At 48.2% G+C, this 21,044-nt stretch overlaps 2 protein-coding genes and 1 pseudogene across 2 annotated transcripts in view; 1 reads left to right on the forward strand and 2 right to left on the reverse strand.

Annotated features, from left to right (window-relative positions):
* Positions 1–13,603, forward strand: part of LOC147019394 (uncharacterized) — a 21,526-nt gene extending 7,923 nt beyond the window's left edge. The window contains exons 3-4 of the mRNA XM_085893821.1: positions 8,022–8,162; positions 12,705–13,603. Of these exons, the coding sequence (XP_085749947.1) occupies positions 8,022–8,162; positions 12,705–12,757 (194 nt within the window). The 3' untranslated portion in view covers positions 12,758–13,603. The remainder of the gene's footprint in view (positions 1–8,021; positions 8,163–12,704) is intronic.
* LOC147019395 (mitochondrial protein C2orf69 homolog pseudogene) lies at positions 10,765–12,655 on the reverse strand (annotated as a pseudogene).
* Positions 10,765–21,044, reverse strand: part of LOC147019396 (bromodomain adjacent to zinc finger domain protein 1A-like) — a 31,744-nt gene continuing 21,464 nt past the window's right edge. The window contains exon 4 of the mRNA XM_085893820.1: positions 10,765–11,924. The gene's annotated coding sequence lies outside the window, so the exon portion shown is untranslated. The remainder of the gene's footprint in view (positions 11,925–21,044) is intronic.

A 21,044-nucleotide genomic window follows, 5' to 3' on the forward strand; every position in this document is an offset into this window, starting at 1 on the left:
TCAGAATAACCGAGCGGTGTTATCGTCGACCTCGACGGTTCGATTAATTATCGGGCGTATTCAGCCCAGTACCAACCCTTTACGTGAAGCAAGATGAGGATTCAATGGGAGAAAAAGACGAAGCGAAGCGGGAGAACAGTTCAACAATAAAGCACATTTATTCGCGGCACACGGGAAGCACACAAATACAATTCCACCAAAAGCACACAAAAAAAAGAAAACACAATTCCATTTACACAAAAAGCAAATATAAAAGTGAAAACACAGTGCAGAGCTAATACCGACTACCGAGCACACGGCAACACTTATACAATTCTACTTCACAGACGGCGCCGACAACACATACCCAAAACCAAGGAAAAGAAATACCCTCAAGGATGAGGCGGGCCTGAGGCCGAGACCGGGTCGCGCCTACCCGTCTGGTGATGAGACGCGGAGCGGCGATGGCGCCTCACTCCGCGGGCCTCGCGGACAGTGTCAGGCAGGGGTGGGAAAAGGGGCCCCCTTGGTCGCACTATCTCAGCGCGGGGGGAAACAGGAGGGGGTTGCTGATGCTCGGGGTATAGAGGATCTTTATTATCCCTGGTGTGCGTCTCCACCTCGGCCAGGTCGCGCTGCCGGCCTTCCTCGGGCGTGCAGCTCCCGGCACCGTCGCGAGCACCCCCTCGTCTGCCTTCGCCGCTGCCGCCTCTCCGCCTCTGGACTCTCCACCCTGGACTCTTCTTTGGGCTCTCCTCGTTCGACTCTCTTCAGCTTCTCCAGCTACTGCAGGCTTCGGGCTCCAGACTTCCACACTGCTCTGACTGACGAACACCGTCCTTTTATCCCCCGAAGCTTCGCCTTTGACTGTCTCCCTTCGACCTTTCACCTCGCTCCCCATTGGCCCGAGAAAAAGTGGGCGTGAAGGCTTTTTGATCCACAAATTTGCATATATCGATCGTTCTGGAGGCGGGGCCAAATCGCCCCTCGCTCACCGATTGGACGGCAAAAAGTGGGCGTGTGTCGTTTTTGATCCGTTTTTGAAGCACAAAATCCGTGATTTTGTACACGCTGTTCAACGTGCGCCCTGCACGAGTCCAACACCGGTACCCACAGCGGGGCAAGAACGGTGGCGATGCTACGGTTGCGAGGTGTGACGGGAAGGTCGTGGCGGTTGTGGTGAAGCGGCGTTGTGGTTGGTGGTTGATGTTGTGGTTGTGGTGGTAATCATGGCGGTTGGTCCAAAATAAAGATAGTAAAAGAAAAACGGCTATCCTGAAGAGTCGCAGCTCGCATAAATGACATGTATTCCCACTAGACAACGGGTTTAGACCTAACTACACATGTACTTACCGAGATACCTCACCTAAGGGACCTGAATGGTGGTTTGCGAATTTGGTAACCACAACACTACCCCCTTCCCTTTTTACAGACTCGTCCCGAGTCGTCAAATTTTCGTGTGCCATCATGTGTAGTTTTCCCCTAGTACATTTTACCTACGGATCCCTGAGTGCGACATTCATGGTATTCGTGTCCCCAAAATAAATAACCTGAGGGCTGCGTAACTATCGAAACAAACTCACTCACACGGACGACTTAAATAAAATTGCCGGCGCTAGACAGACATGCCGGGGGCGCACTCATATTTACAGTACATCTTAACCTTAACTTACAAATTTTACACTAAACCATGGCCCAGGATCATTGAACTCTGCAAAAGAAAGCAGTTAGCAGGGAGCCAGGCTGCCCGCATGCAGTCTCTGGCTCAAACAATGCAGGTGACAGGGAACGTGGCTGGCTGCTCACACGCAGTCCAAGGCCTTCCCTTTTGAACTGAACTCAGTGAACCACAACGGTGCTTGGGCTGCACAACGCAGTCTCCGTGCCAGCTCAAGTGGCACACGCAATGAGCACAACGAATGGATGCATGAACGGTTTGAACTGAATGCAGTGAACCACAACGGTGCATGGGCTGCACAAACGCAGTCTCCGTGCCAGCTCAAGTGGCACACGCAATGAGCACAACGAATGGATGGATGAACACAAACACGGTGCACGGGCCGCCACTGCAGGCCCGTGTTGTAGCTGCCAACAGGGCAGTTCTCGCAGCTTGCAAACTGTTGCCTTGATCCTGGCGCACATGGAAATGAACAGGGGGGGCAAAGCAAAAATTGAACGGGGCTGGTGAACCTGGGCAGTGGGCATGGCATGGCAAAGGTGAGCAGGCAAACACAGCCCGCAGAAGAAGGCCGCTGCAGGCAAACACAGCCGGCAGATGAACTGGCCGGCACGGGCCTTGACGCAAAACACGGCCAGCCGATGGCACAGGCCTTGCAGCACAGCAGCTGCAGACGATCCAGCCGGCACAGACCTTGCAGCAAAACAACAGCTGCCGATGAAGTTGGCCGGCCTCCGCCTTTCAGTGGAGGTTGGTGGAGGGAGTGCGGTGGTGCTGGCCACTTGGAAGGCGGGCTCGGACCTACCTACCTGTCTCCCTCCCAACCTATCGCCTTTGCCTGTCACTGTTCATACCCACTCCCTTAATTTGTCAAACCCCAATTTAGCCCCAACTTTTTTTTTGTTGTTTTTATTTTTACTTCCCCACTATAAATCGTCCCCTAACCCCCTTTATCGTCCTTGTTCGGCTAACCTATCCTGTCACCTAGCCTACTCCCAACCCCTACGTTCCCTTCCCGGAGGGGAACAAGGGAGAGCTAGCGTCCTGTGCCGAGGCCCAACTCAAGCCTCAGAATGGCCTCCCCAGAGTTCGGCGATCTAACCCAAAGTGGGTCCAGCGGCCCACAACGAGAGCGAGGGGATGGATGGTGCGGAGGGGTACATCTCCTAATCTACCCTAACAATTTAACTGTTAAACTACCCCGGGGCTTTCAACAAGCGCCTCTCGCTTAAACTATTGGTTCTAACAACCCAGATTCCCGTCGCCTGTGTTGGTGTCCTCACAATTTCGGGCCTCGCCCCCCAATTTTCTCTCCGTGCCCTCACACGGTCTCCTGGCTGGGACACGTGGCTCCCTTTGGCAGGCACGACCCTCTGCCGATTCTCCCGCTATGGCACCCCCGGGCACTACACTGCCTCCGAGCCTACCAGCTCCCTAACACCGGGGAGTGCCCCCCCATGGCACCTCCCCTGAAACGCACACGTGGCAGGCTGGCTTCCCAGGCCCCTTTCCGAGGGTCACCCATGCCCACAACACTGCCCACATGGCTAATGGCGCCCCGGGCCCCCGCACCAAGCAGGCGCACCCGTGCCCACTACGCTATCCCGGCCCCCCATGGGCCCTTGGCCTACCACGGCCGACTCGCCTGGTGCCCGGGGTACCCACTCAGCGATACTCACCTTTCGCAGCCACGCTCCCAAGCCCGTCAACAGGGCTCCTGCACCCCTCCAAATGGGTCTCGAGCCTACTTTCCCACCAACAACAAAACGACCTCCATTTTTCAATTTGACTCACCCAGCTAACTCACTCTACACTGACCCCGGGGTCCCTTGGGCGGGAGTCACTCCTCCCCCCAATCACTCATCGCACCATGCATTCCCCATTCACTCCACACACACAGACCCGCTGGCCTCACTCACTCACCATGTACTCACCTCACAACTCACCAACAACTCTTCAACACACACACCGCTGAACTCTGCCATCCTTCTAACTACATCCCCTAACGAACTCGTGCTCCCACGTCGTCCCTTAAACTACAGCACGTTCCTTTTAACACTACGTAGCTAAACTACGTCCCCGCTGCACGTCCACAAGTCTGTCACTGTCTCCAAAATAATCCCATTTTATTTCCCAACCTAAATCTGGCTACAATCCCTCTAACTAATCCATTCCACGGACTCCATGAGGACTTACCCCTGCCCCATGAAGTCGGTCTAACTAAGCTAACCCTTCCCCCTAACTAGTTTCCATCCTGTGCCCAGGGCTCAAGGGGGTCTTTCACCCCTTGCCCAGGAATCCTGTGCACCCGAAAGTGAGGCTTGCTGTTTCTTTTTTTTTTTTTTTTTTCATGCGCAGCACCTGCGCGGCAACTCAGAGCTCGCGCACTTTGCACCTGTCCGTGACGTCATGCAGCTGCACGTGTTCCTCGTCCCTCCTTGGACGGTGCCATCCGGCAGAGATACCCCTCCTGCCGGATTCCGACCACACGTGCAGCCATGACGTCACCGTGCGCAAAAAAAAACACAAGCCCCACGTCTCGAGGGGTTCCCCACGCGAACACATGTGCTTTGCCCGTTGGAGCTTAACACACACGATCGCGTGGAGAACCCGTCCGGTCCAAATCCGTTTACCTGCCTAAACTTTGTCCGTCCGCGGGATCGGCAAATCCACCGCGTGCGTTTCTGGACCGGGACTTCACTCTCGCAAGCGAGCACGTGGTGGTCTCGTGCGTTGCAGAGCACGAACCGCGTGCTCACTGCTGGGTGAACCCGGCACGGTCTCCGAAATAGCTACAGCCGCTACTCGGCTTTCTTTCTTTACATGTCGCCGTCGTCGCCATTCCACACACGCATACCTGCGTGTTACGACGCACACAGTCCACACCATTAAACTCACACCGGGAGACGCGGCTGCGTGCTCCCGCATGCCAACCGACATCTCCCTCACATACCTCCCTCACCTGGTCGTGACTCGCCTCAAGGGGGCATACTCCCTCTCCTCGTTCCTGGAGGAGGCCATCCAGGTGCTCGCACCGGGTCCCAACACGCTCCGCGAGCTCAACCCCATTGTCCTCCACTACCTCCGTGTGTGCGTCACTTACCCCGTCCTCACCGTGCAGTCTCTCCTCTATCGTTCCCTTCCCGGCTACCGTCACTGCCAACTCTTCACCCTTTACCTCCCTTGTCTCCACCATTATTATTTCCTTTGTCACGGCCTTCATGCCCGCCTGCAGGCTTCGGCCCATGTTCTGCGTCTCCCCCCGGAGCTTTTTCGTTTCTTCCTTCATGTTTGTTTCCATTTTAGTTTTCATGCGTTTTATTTCGTTTGTGAATGTATCCATCTTTTCGTTTATTTGTTTGTTCATGCCTTTCATTTCGTTTTTCATTTCATTTGTCATTGCCGCATTCATTTGTGCCAGCATGGTGAATAGCTGGGCCATGTCGGATGCACTCAAGTGAGCCGTTTCGGCAGGGGTTGGGGAAGGGTCTTGGTGGAGAGGGGGGGGGGAGGTGTCATACACCGCGGCCGCTGCCGCACCCACCTCGGGCCCTGGGTTCAGTTGGGCGAGTCCGTGTTCCTGCACAATCAACATTTCCTGCTCGGGGATTCCATCCTGGACCATGGATTCTACACATTCTACATCCATTTCTAATACCCCCGGCTCCCGCTCGCCTTGAGACGCCATCTTGCTTCTCGTGAAGGGTTAATTTGCTCGCTCGTAATTTGGAGGGAATCGGGGGTCGCTTCTCTCACCCCTGGACCGATTCCCGTGAATTTAGCCGGAGACAGGACAGCCCGTTTTCCTGTTCTCCGATACCAGTGCTGCGAGGAGGGCGATGAGTTTATATCGCACGACCTGACACCAGTGTTGCGGTCTTCGCGCCCGCCGGCGTGCGAACGGCCACGTAACTCGAATCGCGGCACGTCGCCCACCGGACGGACAATCCAGTCGTGACCCTCTCGGACTAACGCCGGGAACCAGTCACGGGTGGACCTTTCGGTCTCACCGCGATCGAGCCAATCAGCCCCCGCGTGGGATAGGGTTGCTCGCCAAATTCGACCTACCTAAGTACCCACGCGGAGGGTAGACCGGGCGATCGCACCTCGCCGCAGGTCGACTTCGGACACGGGCCACTTAAGCGACCCGTTCCGTACTATCAGAATAACCGAGCGGTGTTATCGTCGACCTCGACGGTTCGATTAATTATCGGGCGTATTCAGCCCACTACCAACCCTTTACGTGAAGCAAGATGAGGGTTCAATGGGGGAAAAAGACGAAGCGAAGCGGGAGAACAGTTCAACAATAAAGCACATTTATTCGCGGCACACGGGAAGCACACAAATACAATTCCACCAAAAGCACACAAAAAAAAGAAAACACAATTCCATTTACACAAAAAGCAAATATAAAAGTGAAAACACAGTGCAGAGCTAATACCGACTACCGAGCACACGGCAACACTTATACAATTCTACTTCACAGACGGCGCCGACAACACATACCCAAAACCAAGGAAAAGAAATACCCTCAAGGATGAGGCGGGCCTGAGGCCGAGACCGGGTCGCGCCTACCCGTCTGGTGATGAGACGCGGAGCGGCGATGGCGCCTCACTCCGCGGGCCTCGCGGACAGTGTCAGGCAGGGGGTGGGAAAAGGGGCCCCCTTGGTCGCACTATCTCAGCGCGGGGGGAAACAGGAGGGGGTTGCTGATGCTCGGGGTATAGAGGATCTTTATTATCCCTGGTGTGCGTCTCCACCTCGGCCAGGTCGCGCTGCCGGCCTTCCTCGGGCGTGCTGCTCCCGGCACCGTCGCGAGCACCCCCTCGTCTGCCTTCGCCGCTGCCGCCTCTCCGCCTCTGGACTCTCCACCCTGGACTCTTCTTTGGGCTCTCCTCGTTCGACTCTCTTCAGCTTCTCCAGCTACTGCAGGCTTCGGGCTCCAGACTTCCACACTGCTCTGACTGACGAACACCGTCCTTTTATCCCCCCGTAGCTTCGCCTTTGACCCCCTCCCTTCGACCTTTCACCTCGCTCCCCATTGGCCCGAGAAAAAGTGGGCGTGAAGGCTTTTTGATCCACAAATTTGCATATATCGATCGTTCTGGAGGCGTGGCCAAATCGCCCCTCGCTCACCGATTGGACGGCAAAAAGTGGGCGTGTGTCGTTTTTGATCCGTTTTTGAAGCACAAAATCCGTGATTTTGTACACGCTGTTCAACGTGCGCCCTGCACGAGTCCAACACCGGTACCCACAGCGGGGCAAGAACGGTGGCGATGCTACGGTTGCGAGGTGTGACGGGAAGGTCGTGGCGGTTGTGGTGAAGCGGCGTTGTGGTTGGTGGTTGATGTTGTGGTTGTGGTGGTAATCATGGCGGTTGGTCCAAAATAAAGATAGTAAAAGAAAAGCGGCTATCCTGAAGAGTCGCAGCTCGCATAAATGACATGTATTCCCACTAGACAACGGGTTTGGACCTAACTACACATGTACTTACCGAGATACCTCACCTAAGGGACCTGAATGGTGGTTTGCGAATTTGGTAACCACAACAATATATATATATATATATATATATATATATATATATATATATATATATATATATATATATATATATATATATATATATATATATATATATATATATATATATATATATATATATATATTTGCCCAAAGAATGCGAAACCATGACAACCAAGAAGCTTTCACAAGACCACTGGGATAAAGTTGTGGAAAAGCACAGATCAGAGGATAGGTTGTAAAATATTTCAAAGGCCTTGAGCACAGTCAAGGCAATTGTTAAGAAATGGATGGCGTATGGTACCACCAAGCCCCTGCCTTGATCAGGCCTTCCCTCCAAACTGGATGACCAAGCAAGGAGGAGACTGATCAGAGAGGCCACCAAGAAGCCAATGGCAACTTTGAAAGAACTACAGGCCTTTATGGCAAAGACTGGTCACTGTGTACATGTGACAACAATATCCCAAGCACTTGTGAATGATATTGGTAGGGAAGTGACAATTTGGACTGTGGAACCTTTTCTTCGAATGGAAGAAAACTGACCACTTTCAAGCAAATGTGATATGGTATTGTTAGGTGGTTGTGATGATTTCATGTGGAAATTATAAATTATTGCTTTGTATATTGGCAGTCCGTGTTTTGATTGTGCTGTACTGTACTTTGAGTTGATTCCAGAGGGCCATGTCTTCTTCCCCCTCCCCCCACATTAAATCAAATTTTTGATCTCTTAAACGATGAGTTGAATAAATGTGTTTCCCTAACATTTCTGCTGTATGAACAATAACTTATTTTGGGCTGAATTTACATTAATAACAGAGCAGTGGCACCTTTTTTCATGCAGTGTATGCATGTTGTTGGGTCGATGTGGAATCCAATGGGACACTAATGGAGGAAAATCTGATCGAGCAGTGTTGTTTACACGTATTCAGTTTGAGAAGTATCACTTTTCACGCTGTCTGCAAGACTTGGCACCACACAACAGGTATGGAAATTTTGGAAGCACAAGGACTGGTCCGAGGAAATGTTGAACTTAACCAAACAGGTTGTGTGTGTATGTGTGTGCATGTGTACATGCTGGGTGGTGGACATGTGCATGATGTAATGTATTATCGTATTGTTTACGGGTTCAGGGGTCACAAGGGGTTTCGCGAACCCACTTCCCGTTGATGACCCTGAAGCCGACAAGCCGCCGATAACTCCGTGGTATGACAGGTTGCTAGGCAACCATGGATACAGTCTAAGACGTTTAGTTCAGGCACGGTCCATCGTGGAACTCCACTTTACACTTCCAGTGAATTAAACCTCCCAGATTGGGTACCGTGTTCTCAACGCCCTACTGCTGTCAATCAAAACTGTCGAGCGATACCATAAGTGGGATGTTGTTTACTGACTAACCATAAACGAAACAGCAGGGCACTCTTTGCACACTATGATCAAACCAATGGAAAGAGATGATCGGGCTGTTTGGAAAATGGTTCATAGAGGTTTCGCAAAAGCACGTATCCACAATAAGGCAGTGTCACACGAGATCCTACCCCTCAGCACATCAGTCCTCTTAGTCAGTCAACTTATCACGATTCTACACACAGCACGCGCTTCAATCGTTCCTGGGAAAAGTAGACACGTAAGAGTGATAGACAGGGCAAGACAGCAGAAGAGATGAAGACAGGGTGTTTTGTTGGCCCATCACTCATCCTTACGCAAGTCGGTGGGCTTACCTTGGTCCCAGCATGAAAAAAGGGGGGGGTGAGAGAAGAGAATAGATGATGGGCGGAGTGAAGAGAGAGGAGCAGGCAAATGCTTGCAACGTGTTTGAGGAAATTTTGATATGAGACTCAATAACCCTGTCCTAAAAAGGAATGAGGGCAGAGCGTTGAGTACTCTTGTGTTTTTAAAATGAACGACTTTGAGGAAGGGAAAGCCAGAGATAGATTTTGTAAATCATTTTGAATTTTGTAAATTCCCTGGCGCATCCAGGGAAACTCCACGGCCCTTCAGCTCTCCGTTGCACCGCGGCACCAACCCGTTCATTTCCGTAGTTTCAGCCTCGTGGATTTGTCCTTGACTTCACTTTCCCCAGACATGTGTAAGCCTGAGTCCTTGAATTCTCCCAGCTTGTATTGGCATTGGGAGAGGTGGGGATAAGGGACTGACCAGCATCCAGCTACACTGTTGAGCGCTATTTTGGGCCTAAGATGCTTGTCGCATGTAGTTTGAACCCCATTGGTCTGTCCTTTCTCCATGCGAACTCATTGGTCAAGCTCAGCTCCAGCAATGGAGCCGACGTCCAGGCTCGAGCATCAGCTGTCGACGTCTGATGCAGGCACTGCATGCTTGTGCTGTTTCATTATACGTGGGTGGCCGTACGTGCAAAAAATAACATTAAATTAAAAAAAAACTTTCAAACTGCGTGCCAGAAACAACAACCACACAGCCCGTTCCTTCGCTTTCGCATGCCCGTACATGCGTGGCCACACGTGCATGGCCGTACGTGCAAAAAAAGAAGAAGAATTGTGACGTCAATCGTGATGTTATTGCATCGTGTCCTGTCATTGGTTTGGTAAATAAATGGCCATAACTTGGGAGCCACTTGTCCGATTAATATTAAACCTTGAAAAGGGCACAAACTCAGGTCCCCAGCAAAAAACCTGGCAAGTTTCAATTAGATCGGACCAGTGGTTGTCGAGAAACAGCGGTCACAGACAGACACACACACACAGATTGCTGGAATTATAGATAGACAAACACGCATTTATAATTTAATTTATATGCACGAGCTGCCTCATGCTGCATGTGTGCATAAATTAAGTCGTAATTCAGTGAAGTAATCAGGAAAAAGAATAAAATCTTTGGGAAAACACGTGCCGTTTTGGTCGCAATTAATCCAGAATGTAATTTCGAACTGCGATCATGATGGTGGCAGGTGTCGACTTGCATCATCGTATGTATAAGTTAAATATATATTAACCATTCACCACATATATGCCTGGTGTTGGTGTAATGGTTAGGGTGGCAGGCTTTGAATATTTGAGTCCTGAGTTCAAATCCCACCCAGCTATTGAATTAATACCACATGGGGTTGACTTGGCTGAGCATTTTTTGAAGGTCAGCAAAATGAGTGCCAGCATGCTGATATATTGTGGTGGAGGGGTGACCAGTGTTGGATAAGGCATTGAGTCTTATTGCTGGCCAGAAATTATTTTCACATTAAATATTTTGTCTGGGGAACCTCGTACCTCGTACCTCGTACCTCGTACCTCGTACCTCGTACCTCGTACCTCGTACCTCGTACCTCGTACCTCGTTTTTATTTTTTTATTTTTTAAATATTATGAAAAAATAGGCATTCATTCACAATATTTGCATCTGTTAACAGGTACAAATTTATGTCTCTTACTGGTCCCCGATTTAACAATATACTTTAGTTTATAGTACATAGACTATGGTATGGGATTTGATTGGAGTGTCAATGGAAGATGTGGAGGATAGAGCGAAATGGAGACGGTTGGTCCGCTGTGGCGACCCCTAACGGGAGCAAGCCGAAAGAGGAAGAAGACTATGGTATGGGATTTGAAAAGAGGCAAATGACAAACAAAACAAATTTTAAGGTGCAATGTAAACAAATAACAATCAGGATGACCTTCAGCAATAAGACCAGTTTCAAAAAAAAATTTCCAACATCATCCAAGATCAAGCATTGCAACTTGCTGATGAAATGTGGGGGCATGACCCATTGCTCACATATGAAAGTCGGTCTTGTCAATTGTCACATGTGCAGCAATTTTGATGCATCTTTCAAGATCCAATATGGCCTTTCTTTCTCTGACTACCATGTCAGCGGATGACCATAACCTGGAGGACAAATACAATGTGACTAAGAAAATGCAATGCCTGTTCCTCAACATCTTAGAATTCTTCAAGTATGCGAAAGTGTTTTTCTAACGACAGCTAATCATCCTCAAAATGCACTTTCTCCTGCACCAAGCCACCAAGCAAATGCAAGGTCCTAACAAACTGCGTTGTTCTCGTCCAATCCAAGCTCGACGGAGATCCTGGACTTAGTAGGGTGAGACGTGGACATGTATGGTTGCTCCACAAGCTACCAATTCTTTTAAAGGCTCCTCTGCTGTCACCCATGTGTTCGAGCCACCAGGAAGCCAAAATAAATCTGTAATGCAGTACATGAGCTGCTAATTCAGGTTGTTGCTGTGCTGTGCTGAACTCATACACAAGCTGGTTGAGGACAACACACCCTTTGCTAAAACCTACCAGTGTGAGCTGTGTGGGAAGCTGGAACAAGCTGCCTCCAATCCTGCATGACCCTTCAGCATCACCAGTTTGCAGCTTTTCTCAATTTGCACTTTCATGGAAATTATCATTTGCTTTAGTGGCCACTGCGTCACATCAATTTTTAGCAGGAGAGAAACCTCCATTGCGTTCTTGTACAATATCTGAAAATTCTTCCCTTTCTTTGAGGATTTGTGAGGCTTGCCATCCACCATGCAACAACAGAGCAAGCAGGTGCTCAAAGGCGTGACCATTGGAGCTATGCTTGGGTGCACCAAACAGGTTGCTGGTCACAAAGTTGTCGTAGCAGCTGAACTTTTGCAGGTGCATTTGTGAAGCTAGTATAAGCCACACAAAAGCTATCAGGAAAACGGCGAGAGCAGTTCAGTTGTGTCTTCAAAGCTCCAACATTGCCAATGAAAATTATCACGATAGGTAGCCATGTTTGCCCGGTAGCTCTGCACAACACGGAAGACAGTTATGTGTTAGGGGATTTGAAAAGAAGTACATGACATTAAAAAAATGAGAAGATAACTGTATTATCGTTAAAATTGACCAATTCTGTATTTTTTCTTTTAAGATGAGAGACAAAATGAAAAGCCAAGTGATTCACGTCAAAAGAGAAAATAGTTCGGTCTGAGAGACACATCTAAAACATAAAAATGTCAACTTAAATCTTGCATGACGCAAGAGGAATGAATCGGGATGAACTTCACTGTCTCGTGTCATCCTTCCCCACATTCATTATTACGGTCCCCATTAAACCTTCCCAACTGAACCATCGTACATGCAGGGTGCTGCGTTTCCTTCCCTAACTCTTTCTTTATTTTCCTATTCATTCATTCCCTCATTTGTGTCCAAATGTTTCTCCACTGCATGCTATCAGTTCATACCCTTAATCACCTTGCACTTCCCTGGGCCGAGCTCTTGTATGGAAAAAAAACAAAAAAAACCCACAAACTTGTCTCCTGTTTTGTGTAACATTTAAATGTGAAGCAAATTAGATGTTCACATTAAGTAAGTACAAGTTCTGATTAACCTGGTACACTGTTTAACATATTCACAAAAGACTCGATGATCTCCACTCGCACAGTCAATGCATGGCTATAAATGGAACCGTTTTCTCTTCTTTCCCAGTGGATGCTGGAAAGCCTAAAGGCAGTGTCTTGGGCCCAATCCTGTTCGTCATGTTCATGATCTCTCCAATAATCTAGGAAACCCTTTCTTCCTTTTTGCAGATGACTCTTTCCTTTCACCAATACAATGGGCCAAGCATCCAAAATGTGTCTAGTTTTTGACTTTTGTGACCCACCTCTGGTATCTACCTGAAATTTTTTTCATTAATATGTGTACAATATCTCCATTATTCATTTTAAGCAGTAGCAAGATCATTTCAATTTCAGTTTCCACAGGTGAGTGCATTGTGCGCTGATTGCTTACAATTGGAGAGTTGGAATTCTTCACATTATTTCTTCAGCACCAAGGCGGATTACAAGAAATGTTTACATTTACTTATTATATGTACATGTACTGATGATCAAAGTTTCTTGAAAACTAACCTTTTTGCCATCAATAAAAAATATATGTATTCTACAAACATGTCTCAAAGTGTTTTGCATAGTTTTATATGTTGCTTGCACCTATAAATGTTCCTTTTTATCGATGGACAAAAAAACCCCAGGTCAATATATGAAGGCAGCCACTATTCTTGGTTCACGAAGGCAGAACAGGTCACAAACATTTCTGGAAAGTCAAATTTAGTGAACATTTTTCTTTGCAATGTGCATGTAATTTGCACATGCCAAGCTCATCCATGTTTGTTTGTGAATTGAAAATCAAGAGGGGACATGCATGAATCCTCACGTAAATTAATGACAATAATTGATGGTATGAATCTTATCAAATTATTCATTTCATACAGACGACAGTGGTAAGGTGATTCATACTGAGATTAGTTTTTTCCCTTAAATTTACACCAATAGAAAAATATTCTAAAGGACAACTAAAAATGTCATTAAAAAAACTGTAGACACTATCTTGGTGGAGCCATGGACTGCCATGCCACTGGCGTAGAAGTTGTAACTTTGCTCATGTTTGTTGTGCGCAGCAGAAGTTCAATAATAATTATCGGTGTATAGCCACTGTGCATTAACATTTTTAGGTTGGCATTCCACTGCGACCGCAAACAAACCCAGTGTAGCCGCACTGCTAGAGCAGGTTTGCCACCACATTGTTGATTTAATAGAATACATAGCAACTGCAGATAGGAACAATGGTAGTGTTGTAATTCATGTTTAGAATTTCAAGTTGGTCCATACTCCATACTCGTCTAGATTTCAGTTAGGATCATTGACACATGTCATGGTCAGTTTATGATTGAACTTCGAAGGATGATACTGATACTAAGTGATAGGAGAATTTAGAGCAGAACATCCAGTCGGATTCATGACAGTTAGATTCTATAGTATAGTAAATCACTGGGTATTGATTTTGACCATTCTGTCAAAAATTAGTTAACAGTAAAAAGGAGATTCTACCTTCCAGATCCATCAGATTCATCATCATCATCATCATCATCATGATCATCACCGGGCGTGGCATCGGCGGCTACAGCAGCTGAAATCCCCACACCGAGCCTGTGCTGCCTGTGGTGTATTTGTAGCGCCTTGCCAGCGAACTTACTTTCGGGGCTTTCTTCCACATCAATCCACTTCGCAGCACATTCCTGAAATTTCTTAATGCTTTTCTCACTTAATGGAATTACTTGGCTGTGGGTGTTGATGACACGCATAAAACAGAACCCTGAAGAACTGCTTTCAGAATCTTCGGCAACACTAATAAAGCATCAGACGACATGTATGCCACCATGAGAGCTCGTGAGTTGACAGCTTGCCTGAAACGAAGCGCGTGATTGGTTGATGAGCGTGGTGCTGCATGTCAAAAGCACTGTGATTGGATGATGTTTATAAGAAAATTGTCACAATTTCGGGTGTTTTTTTCCATATTTTGAAAAAATGTGCAAGTTTTGTGCTTGACGAGTTTCAGATATGATTTCTATAATATTTTCACACAACATATTGTTACGAATCTGGAAACCATTTGCACACAAACAGACAGCAGTCCCTAAGCTTAGTTATTTCAATAAGTATGTGTATAGTTACATTCCTATGTCTAAAGGGAATTACATGTGTGCGCTGCAAAGTTTCTTTCCAGTTAGATTTTTGCAATACCCAACGCCAACAAATCAATCCTTCACTTCTTCGCACCATCGACGCCATTGCCCACGTGCGTTCAACCACGGACGTGGGCGGAGGTTTCCTCACCTCAGAACACGGACTCCACTCAGGAAAGGAGGGGGCTCCCCCCTGTCCAATCACGGATGGCCAGCACATCACCCCACAAAACCCTGTCCAATCACGGCAAAGATTACCTCAGAGCTCTGACTCCGCCGTGAAAAGGCAGGGTTTTCCCCCTGTCCAATCACAGGAGGACAGATATCACCCCACGAAACCCTATCCAATCACGGCAAAGATTACCTCAGAGGAGCGATCACCCCACCCCGCCCGGGGGAGGAACAAGAATGGCCGGGCTCCCATTAGGGCTCGCTGGAGTTGGGTTGGAATTGTCGGAGAAGAAAAGGGTCGCCATTGCTCTTGGTGTGCGTCGTTGGTGGTCGTCGTTGCCCTGTCTCAAGCTGGTCCTCTGACTATTCCACAGCCGTCGACTTCCATCTCTCATTTTGTCGAGCAATAACCCGGAGTCTGAGCCAGGAATCTCCGCTGGCCTTCTGTGAGGAGCGACCCTGGACACCGCCTGGACCCCGCCACATCGTGTCTGGGCTCGCTGACGATCCAGAGTTTCACACCTGCAGTCGTGGGCCAAACCGCACGAGGCGGCCAGGTACCGACCAATCTCTGACCTCGAGCCTGTCTATCCCGTTGCCTGCGAGGGTTGAAATAAAGATAATCCGGGTACATTTTCTTTTGGTGTGTGTGCGTCTGTGGTGGCACCGTCCGAGAAGTAGAAATTGTATCAGTGTTGAGTGCTCATTGTACATTGGCTGTATATTCGGAATAAGTCTGCTCTGTGTCTCCCTCCCCATTATAAATAAACCCGTTAAATGTTCCAGTTCGTTGTCCGTGTTTTCTTTCATTGGCCTTGCATGGTTCGGGCTTGAGAATCAGGAAGGCCGATTGTGCTGCAAGTTGTCATTTGGGCCGGCGCAGCTTTGGTAATTTCCACTAGGTTATGCCGGATCCGAGTCGGTAACAGCGACTCGGTTTGGACAAAGCCAGCCGAGGGTGTGGCTTCCCCGATAGTTAGACAGCGTGCGTACTTAGGTAAATTGGAATTAGACAATTAACCCAAACCTACGCCGTCAAAATATTGGCGTCCAAGGTCCACGAAGGGACCCGTGACCTTCGGAATTATTTGAAGGTTCTGACCTTCAATTCCGGTGTGAGACGGTCCGACTGCTCCATCCAGAGGTCGTCCTCGCCACCGAACCCGGCACCCTAACAATTGGTGTCAGGAGCGCGATTCGGACCCCTCCGCCTCCATAGAGAAATTCACGGGATTCGGATCAGGGCTGCCCGGAGCAACACCCCCCCCCCCCCCGTTCCCTCCAAATTAAGCGTTTAAATTATTCTCATGACGAACCATGGCAGACCCTGACGAGCCATGGCAGACCAAGACGAGCTGGTGCAGGTGAGTTCTGAGAATACAATGTTAAAAGAATCCGTGGCTCAGGACATAGCAATCTCCACAGGATCAACGCCGGATCGTGGAAGGCAGGTTTATGCAGCAACCGACAACGCAGCAGTTAATGGAGTTCATGGAAAGGTTCGAACAAATGGTGAGAAGCATGATGGATGCAAATGCGCAACAAATAGATGTGAATATTAAAAAAAATGGAAGAACGCATGGGAAACTGCATGGATGCCAATATGCAGGCACGAAAGGGCGAAATGCAAAATGTGGTCTGGAATTTTTCAAATGGGATCAGGACTGAACATGAAGGTACGATCGAGTCAGGAGGGAGTGCAATGGTTGTTCGGACCGCGGTGGAAACGGCCAAAGTCGAGGTAAAAGAAACGCGGGAATTAAAAGGGATGACAGAATTAAGAGAGACACAAGGCGAGATGCAGAATTTTGAAATAATGACGGAAAAGCAGAAATCAAAGGAGGAGAACAAATTAAATAAAGTAAAAGAGGAGCACACACAAGTAGAGCTAGTAGGGGACATGGAGGTTGAGCTTGGGGAATGTGTCGAGACCCAATGCGTGGGTCAGGATAACCTCCCACAGGAACAGGGGGAGAAGGTATGCTCCCTGAAAGTGGACTGCGACCAGGTGAGTCCGGTCAGGCTGTGCGAGGTCGAGCAGGTGCATGGTACAGAAGGGTACATGCCGAGTTTGGGAGGGGCAGAGGCCTTGGAATCCCTTGACTAACCCAAACCCCCAGCGTGATTGTCCCAGAGTGTGTGTTGGAGTGTGCGAGTGTCATGGCATGCGCGAGTGCATGGGGGGAAATGGCACACGGACCGATCCAGACGGGAGACGGGAATGGCGAGCCTGGTAGGCCGCCCAAAGTTATTTTGGAAACCGCACTGGCTCCGCAGGACGTCGGGTGCGAGGTCCGTCCCGTGTGTTGCGAGCGGCCGAAGCGCGCACGTCTGCGCGATCGCAACCCGGCGTTGAAACGTCTCGTGCATGGTACGAAACCGGCACGTGCACGGTTAAAAGGAAGGTTGTGTGAATTCAGAAAGCACGGGTCCCCATGCGAGTGCATGTGCGGACATCACATGCTGCACGCCGCGTGTTCTGTTCGCGGAACGCGCGGAGCGAGTCCCCGAGTCGACACGCTCGGGCAGGCCTGCACGGCAAGCCGCGCAGGTTCCGTGTGCGAGTGACGTCACCGGGGATCTCCCAGCACGAACTACAGGTGAGCAGCGCACATGGTGGATGGCTCGAAAGTGAGCTCTTGGTGCGATTCATGGGGTGACGTTAAGACCTCATTTATCACCCGAAAGGAAGGGACGTGCGTGTTGCAGACCCCCGCCCTGGTGATGCAAAGATGGCCGAGCCTTGCACGAGTACCCGATCCCCGGCCAGGATGTGGCAAGCATCCTCGCCCGGGCAAAGGAGCATTAGTTAGTGGGAAGGGTTTAGCGATACATAGACCGGCCTCATGGGGCAGGAACAGTTCCTCATGGGGCCCGTGGAATGAGTTAGAGGGAATGTTAGGTTAGATTTAGAAATGGATTTTGGGAGACACGGACAGACATGGAATGTGTAGTGGGGACGTAGCTCAACGATTGAGTTAAATGGAACGTGCATTAGGATAAGGGATAACAGCTTGGTGAGAAGGCAACAACTGTTGGCACAATTATTAGAAAATGGAAGAAGTTCAAGATAACAGTCAATCTCCCTCGGTCTGGGGCTCCATGCAAGATCTCACCTCGTGAAGCCTCAATGATCATGAGAAAGGTGAGGGATCAGCCTAGAACGACATGGCAGGACCTGGTCAATGACCTGAAGAGAGGTGGGACCACAGTATCAAAGAAAACCATAAGTAACACACTATGCCGTCATCGATTAAAATCCTGCAGCACACGCAAGGTCCCTCTGCTCAAGTCAGCGCATGTCCAGGCCCGTCTGAAGTTTTCCAATGACCATCTGGATGATCCAGAGGAGGAATGGGAGAAGGTCATGTGGTCTGATGAGACCAAAATAGAGCTTTTTGGTTTAAACTCCACTCGCCGTGTTTGGAGGAAGAAGAAGGATGAGTACAACCCCAAGAACACCATCCCAACCGTGAAGCATGGAGGTGGAAACATCATTCTTGGGGATGTTTTTCTGCAACGGGGACAGGACGACTGCACCGTATTGAGGGGAGGATGGATGGGGCCATGTATTGCGAGATCTTGGCCAACAACCTCCTTCCCTCAACAAGAGCATTGAAGATGGGGCGTGGCTGGGTCTTCCAGCATGACAACGACCCGAAACACAGCCAGGGCAACTAAGGAGTGGCTCCGTAAGAAGCATCTCAAGGTCCTGGAGTGCCCTAGGCAGTCTCCAGACCTGAACCCAATAGAAAATCTTTGGAGGGAGCTGAAAGTCTGTGTTGCCCAGCTACAGCCCCGAAACCTGAAGGATCTGGAGAAGATCTGTATGGAGGAGTGGGCCAAAATCCCTGCTGCAGTCTGTGCAAACCTGGTTAAGAACTACAGGAAACGTCTGATCTCTATAATTGCAAACAAAGGTTTCTGTACCAAATATTAAGTTCTGTTTTTCTGATGTATCAAATACTTATTTCATGCAATAAAATGCAAATTAATTATTTAAAAATCATACAATGTGATTTTCAGGATTTTTGTTTTTGATTCCGTCTTTCACAGTTGAAGTGTACCTATGATAAATATTACAGACCTCTACGTGATTTGTAAGTGGGAAAACCTGCAAAATCGTCAGTGTATCAAATACTTGTTCTCCCCACTGTAAGTGAACTCTCTTATTTACAGACAACTATGCATTCTCTCTCATTCCTGTTTGTCCGTCCCTCTTGCTTGTTTTATACATCTTTGGTCCCACTGAACCTACTATCAGTCTGTCACCTTTTTACCCCTCATCACTTTTCTCTTCCATGAACCTAGCTTTTACATACGCAAAGGACTTTTTAAAAGAAAAGTACAATGTACTTTATAAGAACGGTGTGAACAAAGCATTTTCATGACAGATAAATAATAACAAAAGAATAACAAACTGACAAACTTTTTGACTCAGAAAAAAGGGGAAGATCGCCCAAAACCCACATCAATTCCCAAGACTCGTGAGGTCAAAGGGTATAAAAGCTAGTGTTGCAGGTAAAGGTCAAAGGTATCAAGGTACAAGGCCACTGGTGTAGTCATTACATCAAGGTGTAATGGGAAAAGTAGGACCACTGGACCTGTGGCTTATCTGGACCCTGGCCTAATGTTGTAATTCCAAATTTGGTAGCATTTCCAAACAAACAAACAAACAAGAGAACGGAGTGAAAACAGAGTGCTCCCTTCCTTCGGCACCCGGCGATAACGTCATGTTTCGCCTCGATATCGAATTGGAAAGGAGCGGTGTACAATAGGGTCACATTTGTACATGTGTTTCAAAATAACGCTTCTTGTTCAGAAACCATATCTTCTAGTATCCCTGAATAAAATAATTCCAACCCGTCATTTTTGATGGGCTTTTATACTACAGTAGTTATAAAATAAGAACAAAAAACAATGATAACATTGTAACAAAGCATCTATTCATTAAAACCAATAATATTTACAACAATAACGAACATATAATCCCTGGCACTCGCCCAAGTACATATTGGGCTTGGTGAAAGGCAAGATAAGGGTCAGGCAGTACAGCAGGTGAGGATGCTACAAGGTTGAGAAAACCATTGAAAATTTGGTCCAACGGACCCACGAGTACAAGTATAATTCAAGTCAAATAAAACAAAGGTTTTTAAGGTTGTCGGAAAAAAACATATATATGTATATGGATATTTTTTTCAGGTGGGATTCAATTTTACCGCCGATGATGCACCCTCTTTTACAACATCTTATTTAACACGTGACCATTAGTTATTTGTGCCTGTTATTTGTGTCCTTTATGATGTCCTTAAAAACAGTACAAGTTTCCTGTTGGGAACGATTTTCAATTTTGTTTCACTGCCAGATAGGCAGAGTGAAAAGAACGAAAAAAAAAAGAAAAAAATTCACTCCTCTTTGCACATGCACAATAAGGATGAATTTTTTTTTCTGTGAACAATGTTGAGGCTCGTATGACAGCAAACACACCGAACATATAACAAGGGGAGCAGGAGACAAGAGCGATGGGAGAGGGAAGCACAAAACAGTGGGGAACAGAGACATTAGGAGATCTGTGGAAGGGGAGAGGGACGGGGCGGGGAACACGGGGTAAACAAAATGGACACCACAGGGACTTTCAGGTAGGAAATCAAGGGATTTGAAGGAAGTGGGTTTGGGGTGGATTAATGGAGAGGTACAAAAGATCGAGGTTTTGGATGGGGGAAGATATGAGATGGTGGTGAACAGCTGTTTTGAAGGCCTGGAGGGAAGAGTGGGATCGAAGAGGAAATGGGAGTTTGTTCCAGAGGTGGGAAGAAAGAGGAATGGAAGAGTGAAGGTGAGCAGTGATTCTTGATTTTGGCAGTTTCACCAGAAAGGGTTTTTTGGTGAACCTTGAGTGCCCTGTGGAGATATAGGGGGGACAGATCACAGACAGAGCAAGGGGGAGGGGGGAGGGAGAGGGAGGGGCAATGCTGGAGAGGAGACTGTAAAAGACGGAAAGACCTCCGGGTCTTCCAATCCAATTCAAAACCATGATCTTTTCTACCCACATTCATCCACCCCAAACCCACATCCTTCAAATTCCCTTCTTTCCTTCCTGAAACTCCCCGTCGTGTCCTAATGTCTCTGTTCCCCACTGTTTTGTGCTTCCCTGTCCAGCCCCTTTCGCTGCACATTCTGTGTTAGCTCTTATACGAGCCTTGATATTGTATTCAACAAAAAAAAAAAACAAAGG

This window comes from Eptatretus burgeri, chromosome 9, assembly GCF_056783735.1.
Source record: "Eptatretus burgeri isolate ZD-2024b chromosome 9, Ebu_testis_v1, whole genome shotgun sequence".
NCBI classification, from domain to species: Eukaryota; Metazoa; Chordata; class Myxini; order Myxiniformes; family Myxinidae; genus Eptatretus; species Eptatretus burgeri.